The sequence below is a fragment of the Amphiprion ocellaris genome, chromosome 11 (genome assembly GCF_022539595.1).
Source record: "Amphiprion ocellaris isolate individual 3 ecotype Okinawa chromosome 11, ASM2253959v1, whole genome shotgun sequence".
NCBI classification, from domain to species: Eukaryota; Metazoa; Chordata; class Actinopteri; family Pomacentridae; genus Amphiprion; species Amphiprion ocellaris.
In genome coordinates this window covers 16,958,656-16,965,708 of record NC_072776.1, presented here as the reverse complement: position 1 = coordinate 16,965,708, position 7,053 = coordinate 16,958,656, and the positions used below count along the sequence as shown (strand labels likewise).

At 42.3% G+C, this 7,053-nt stretch overlaps 1 protein-coding gene across 1 annotated transcript; it reads right to left on the bottom strand.

Moving 5' to 3' along the window:
* Positions 1–1,280: 1,280 nt before the first annotated feature.
* Positions 1,281–4,401, bottom strand: cdk5r2b (cyclin-dependent kinase 5, regulatory subunit 2b (p39)). The gene has a single exon (XM_023285063.3). It carries the CDS (start codon positions 4,124–4,126, stop codon positions 3,230–3,232), a length of 897 nt encoding a protein of 298 aa, XP_023140831.1. The 5' UTR covers positions 4,127–4,401; the 3' UTR covers positions 1,281–3,229.
* Positions 4,402–7,053: the final 2,652 nt, after the last annotated feature.

Genomic DNA, 7,053 nt, shown 5'->3' with positions numbered 1-7,053 from the left:
AGAATTAATTACTTTTATGTCTGTTTTTCTGTACAAAATTATGATTTTCAATTAAAATGGACTTGGTTAAGATCATTGTCAGTCCTTAATGTTGTTGAACTTTCACCTCCAAAGTATTTGTTTTAAATTCAAATGAGATGAAGGTTTGATTATCACCATACTGATACTAGATGACAGTGACTGAATGAAATGGAAACCTGTCTGTCTTCAGTCCTCCTATCTGTTTTTCTGCTCTCCCTTCTCCCTTTATAATCTCTTTTCACTCTCACTACCTCTACCTCCCCTTCAAACTACTCCACTCCCGCTGCTTTTCTGTCCTCGTGTCGTTTTTCTTATTTTCTGTCTGCCTTTTAAGATTCTTGTTCTGTAAATAGACACTGTATGTCCCTGTAAGAGAAGAGAAAGAGAGAGCGAGAGAGCAGGAGAGTCACAGACAGTTCTGAGACTGCAGCAGATTCTGACCAATCACATGAAGGAACCCTGTAGCCCACGTGGCTTATTCATAAATCCAGGAGGAAATCCTTATCGATTCAGCACCATTCTGTCATACACTAAATCATCAGCGTGCCCCTGATCTGAACTAATGGAAGCATCTGAAAATTCAGAATTTGTCATATTTTATGCGACTCAAGAGAGGTGCATTTCTTTACATTAATGTATTACATATATTTTTTTGTAGATCTCTATAATCAAAAATGTAGAGACCAGCTGAGCAGATGAATCTATGCACGGACTCCTAAATTGTACAGGTTTTGCAACTGACTTTCTCTTTAGTTGTCTGTGCTCTGATTTCAATATGTGGCCCTGATTTGAATACCCAAGACACACAGATAGGATACCAAAAATATCCCTTATATGTGTCAGCATGCCTTGCTTCCCTATCTGTATTAAAACGCTATCAACTGCAACATATTCTAGGATGCAATGCAGCTGCTGTTATCTTAAAAATGATGTCAGTAAGCTTCTCCATTCTCCTTTGTGATTAGTTTTAGCTTCATGGCAACCGATGAAATCTCTTGACTCTCAGTCTCATGGCAACCTGAAGTAACATAGCTAATACATCCCGGTAAGCATATTCGTCATGGACTTATTTCTATTGCATAATCATGTCTCAAGGGTTCCCTGCAAATCAAGGATTAGTGTGTGGTGTGTGGATAAGAGGCTGTCCGAGTTAATTACCACTTCAACAAACTGCAAGGTCTGTACAAACATGGGCTACAAGCATGTTCGCACACATTAGGACACGATGTTAAATGTATGAAACGAGGACAGACGAGAGATCGTAGATAAGTTTGAGTTTATTTCATTATGGTCACTATAAACAATTACTGCACTGACCTTTAATTAACATGTAAAGAGAGTGGATGCAACTGTGGCGCGACACCACAGAAAACAACACACACCTAAATATCACTTTCCATAGATGACATATAGGGAAAAAAAAGAACTGTACAAAAGATTGAATTCACAGATGATCATCCTATAGAGCGAGAACCGGTGGTGTCAGTAACTGCAAACTTAATGGCAAACACTCCAGCACCTGAAAGGAAACACTGGTACATCACCATTATCTTATACCACTGTGCAAAACATCACAGGTTTGTTCACAGCTGTGCAAAATAGCAGCATTATAATTCACTTTCCAAGCAAATGGATTCACAACACAACATCACAATGATCATTCAGAGGGACCATAGCATTCGATAAGCAGGTTTACCCTGTACGTTTGGTTTCAGAGTTGGAGTCAAATCACTTGTAGCTTATAGAAACTGCAATGATGCATGTGCAAATGATAGTCTTCTTTCACTTAGTAATGAGATCTTTACATTAAATAGTTATACTTTCAAGAATCCTGAATTGACTGAACTGAAAGTGAACTGAAGCCAGCAAACTGAGGCAAACAGCACATTTTACAGAACAGGGAAAACAACAACAATTTGACCGTTAAGCTCTATTTGTTTTTGTAATGCTCGAACTACATCATATGCAGCCAACCTTCAAAACAGGCAAAGGAAAATAAAACAAAGAGCAAATTGAAAATGTGGGATATGTACATGTAAACCATATAGTTCCAGGCCATTATATAGTTGGCACATATGAGATTTTGAAAAAAAAATCTCTTGAAAAACTGTACATTCCATTCAGTCTCTAGTTGACCTCTGCAATGTGTTGCAAAGCAGCACATCACAGTGGGCAACTCGTATTGAAAAGCAATACATAACAGAGGCCTTGCTGCGTGGCCACCGATAGGCCCATTTAGTGCAATTTAACACATTCCAGAGGAGAGAAAGACACTCCCATTGCTAAATGTACATTTCTGCACCCTCATGTTCAACTTGAACCAACTTACATTACTACAACTGGTAATGCAAAGTGACAAATTTGGTGTTTTTTTTTTCTTCTTCTTTTTAATCGCACAAGAGGAGCTGAAAACAATAACATACCAAGTAGATATTAAAACAGGCATACATACAGCATGGTCAAGGTTTGTGGATGGGTATTTTTCCACCTCTGTTGCCCACAGAGGAACATATGCACCAAGCATTGTGTCTTGGCCTCCTATTAAAGAAGCCTACCTCTGCTATCTGTTGCATGTTCAACAGCTTAACTACCAGCTGACTGAGACGGTCTTTTTAAAAAAAAAAAGTACAATACACTACCTGTACCTTTTACAAGGCTTAGGCTTATGAGCTGAATGCGTACTGGAGCTGATTCTGGTCCTCTTAAGCCTCGCTTGGCTCTGTGGCGTGAAAGTGACTCAAACAGCAGGGAGTGGAGCAGAAATGGCTGCACAGGTCAGCACCTCGGACAGCTCCGCCTCCAGTCTCGGCACACAGGATCTATTTGTGGTCCTCCCTGGAAGCTCACCTCACTGCGACATCCATTCACGTACTTAGAATGTAGGCTAATCATGAATGAAATGGAGATTTGAGTGCCACTTAGGATGTGATTTGTACCACGGAGTCAATCCCTGCGTCACTCACAGGGAACAAGACAAAAGAGGACTATATACCATTGGCATGCAATTATGAAATCTCCTACGCTGTAGCCTAAACACCATACTGAAGTTGTGTAACATCACGAGAGTCATATTCAGCCCCTCCAGGACGTGAGAAGCCTGCAAGGTTTCCACTCAAAACCACCCCGAGGTGTGATTTCTTCTTTTTTGCGCGCATCTTTTACATTCATCATTAAATTACACCAGAGTCTCTCTCCACTCGTGTCCATGTCAGCGGTCCAGGTTGGACTCGTTGGTTTCGCGTTGGTTTTTGAGGTCCTGGAAGACCTCGGTGAAAAAGTGCGGGTCCGCGTTCAGCTGGAGCATTTTGGCACTCAGCCTGTTGATGATCCGGAGCGACGTTTCCCAGAAAACGTCCTTGTTCGCCTCGATCATGAACGGCTTGAGTGGGTAGGAGATCTCGTTGCCCATGTAGGAGTAGGCGAGGTAGAGGCAAGTCTGAAAGGTGCCCTGCAGCTCGGACGGGCTGTCGATGCTGTCCGATATCGTGTCTTCGCACAGCAGGTACACGAACACCAAGTTGGCCGGCGTGATGAAGCCCTGGTCCTGCCAGCCCTGCAGCAAAAGAGTCCGGTCTATGTTCCGGAACCACAGGATCACCTCCCCGCTGTTCAGCTCCTTCAGTTTAAAACACCTGCGGCACATGAAGTCCCCCAAACAGCGCAGCAGCTCCCCGGTGGACGCCTGGATCACTATCCGCCTGGGCGACACCAGAGACAGGCTGCTGGGCTGCTTCTGCACCGAGGAAAGCCTCCCGTTCTGGACCACGGGTTCGCTGTTGTGCGTGGGCACCGTGGGCACCGTGGGCACCGGCACCGGGATGGGCGCTTTGGGTTTCTTCTCTTCGGTTTGGTGCGTCTTCCTGATGTTTTCGCTGTTGAGCTGCGCCACTTGGCTGGAGGGGAGCTCTCGGGCGGGCAGCGGGTTCGGGGTGACTTTCTTCGCGCTCTTCTTGGCCGAATTGGCCACCAGCTTCTTCCAAGAGAGAGACACGAACATGGAGTGGCGCTTGAGGCTCTTGTCGTTTTTCAGTCCCTCTCCTCCGACCTCCGCATCCATGATGGATGCCTTCTTCGACGCGGGAGATATAGAGAGGACGGTCCCCATGTCTGCCAAGGAGAAGAGCTGCGGTGTTTTTCTGGGATGCTGCTGCAACTTACAACGCAGGATCTTCTGCAGAGTGAGAGGCGGTGAACGACAGTCACGACAGCGATTGGAACTCCATTTACACGTTTATTCAGGCCGTCTGTTTGCTCCCCGGCAGATCTGGAGAAAGACGGAGCTGCTGGAAGGATGAAATTATATTCCAAACAGATGCTCTCTGTCCCTGTTTCTGCGCCTCGCTGCGACACAATCCTATACGGCTGTAACCTAAACGAAGATTAGTCGCTATGCGTAAATCCTGGGTTTAAACGAACCAGCAAGTGCAGCCAGCGACTGACAGCAGAGCCGGCCAATCAGAGCTCCGATCAATGATCCAATCACTGGGGGTGTTGATTTTAGGTCTCGGTGGCCATTGATAGCAGGTATTAGTGCTATTCTTTCACCAGCAGTGCAGTCATTTTTGAAAAATCAGTGCTATTTATAAACCAGACATGTAGCCTCTAACCATGTCAGAAAAAAAACTGGTTCTTATTCTGACCAGCACCGGTGGGTGATGTGGTGCAGAAACCTGTTTACTGGCCTGTAGTTGCAATCACGTTCTAAAAATAGGCCTCTGTTATGTTTTTATTCTGATTTTAAATTAGTGAAATACAACTAGATCAATCTGCGTAAGTGGCTGTTGATAAATGTAATATTTAGTCTGTTTGAAACAGTGAAGCATAAGAAACAAGCTGATCAAAAAATGATAATTTTGGTAAACCCAATACAATATTTGGCTTTAATTCTACCTTTTATTGGAATACTTGGGAATATGTCAACGCTCTAGGCGATCCATGCTCTGATATCAGTTTTAAATTACTGCAAACATGCCCAATTTTGTTTTTATTTTACATACAAATGATTTAGTTTCCAAATGAGAGACATGTTTCTGTATCTTCTTGTAATCGTTGCTGTCTTTACTCTAGGTTCAATGAAATATGCAAAGCTTTGAGACACTCCTGGTATTGTTGAACAGCATAGCAGCCCTCATTTGACAATTGTTTTTAGGTCTTGGTTGCCATCGATAGACGCACTAGTTCAGTTTAAGGCACTGCTGTTTTCCACCAATCCAGTTACTTTGGCGAATCTGTGCTATTTTTAAATCAGACCATTTTCTTCTCACCTTGTCAGCTGTCAGAAAAACAGGTTCTCACACGTAGTAATACAGGTGAATGATGTGGTATAAACCTGTTCACTGGCCTTTGTTGACATCTCTAAGGTTTTCTTGCCTTTAAAAATTTATGTGAGGCAACTCAATCCGCCTGGGCAGAGGAGCACCTAAACTGCCTTTTTTTTTGCTATTTGTTGAGAAATGTTGATCATCAAACTTAAGCTGATCTCTGCTGCAGACAGTGACAATATTGGAAAAATCTAATACTGTGTTTAGCTTTAATGCTACCTTGCACCTCGTTTTGTAAACTTGTTAAAAATCTGGGAAGATTTCAACCATCTAGAATAATATGGACTTATGTGACCTGATTTAAATTATTACTGAGAACAAACATGCAAAATATACCTGCTTAACCTTGTATTCAGCTTCCAGATGATTTACTTTCTACATGAGAGACATTTCTGTAATTTTAGGAGCCAGCAGCCCGTAGACCACGAAATCTAACTACATAATGTTTTGCTCTACTGATCAAAATAACAGCTTTTGATCAAACTCAGAAATAATAAATAGTCTTTGTTGGTGCCTTTCAAATATACAAGGACACCTTACAAAGCATCAGTCATAATTAGGCTATGATTAAGCAACAAGAATATGATCACAGTGCGTATGAGTTATCATAGGTATGCTATTTTAAGCAAATGTGTTTTGAGTTGTGATTTGAACTGTACAATAGAGTCCAGCTGGCATATGATTAGCAGTTGTGAATTCTAAAGTTGTGGTGCAGAACAGCTCAAGGCTCTGACAAGACATAGTGTTGAGTTTAAACCTTGAGAAAGATAACAGAGCAGCAAATGGAAGGTTGGAAGGAAGACTGAGAAATAGCAGAGAGAATGGCATTGTGGCAGAACATCTCCAAGACTAATTTTATTTACACAGTGACTTTTTTGATTGGCTACAGCTGCTTGTGCATAGAAAAGCTCTGCTGCACAAATATTATAAAATATGTGGAGTCAGACAACAGTTACTGGACTGTTTCTGGGCCACTTTCAATTTTATTTTTTTTTTTTTTGCAACCACACGAGTGCTTCATTCTTTCCCCAGTAGTTCATACAAGAATGTCCCCCAAAGAGTTGTGGGAAAGTAATCTGTACAAAGTGTTTGTGCCAACTGTGGGCAAACCGAAGTTGAAATGTTTTCTAAATTTTGATCTATGCATGGTAGACTGTGCTTCTTTCCTGGCCCCTGCACAATGTTCACAAGACAAAACCTCATCTGCACTTGTTGTGCTTGAACTGGCAGCAAAACCTCATATTATATTTCGTTTGGCTGGAATGTTGAAAATCATCATTACTGGTATACCTGATAGGTGTTTTAATCTACCTTTCATCTTGGAATTGCTACTGGCTTGTTGCATTAGCAGTTTCATAGTAAGCAGGTCTAATCTCACACCCTGGTACTAGGAATGTGTTGCATGTCTCAGGATACAGTTGGGACCTGAGGGTGATCCACTTAACCTCAGCAGACCTGGCACACTCTGTAAAGTTACATGACTACTGATCTTTCCATTCAGCTTACAGTGGAAACAGATACAAATAGCACTGAAGGTCTAACACGGCACAATCTTCACGCTGGGCTTTGCCATGCAGCTGAATTGTAAACAGTAATGCAATACTTGCCCGCAAACTTGTGCTCTGATGTAACTCTACAAATCGTTCCATATACTTTACAGATTCCCTGTCTGTTTTTTTCTATTCTGAGAAACACCAAGCATGTAATAATC

Bases quoted from the DNA above. Each gene is read 5' to 3' on its own strand.
- cdk5r2b (XM_023285063.3), bottom strand. From the start codon at position 4,126: ATGGGGACCGTCCTCTCTATATCTCCCGCGTCGAAGAAGGCATCCATC.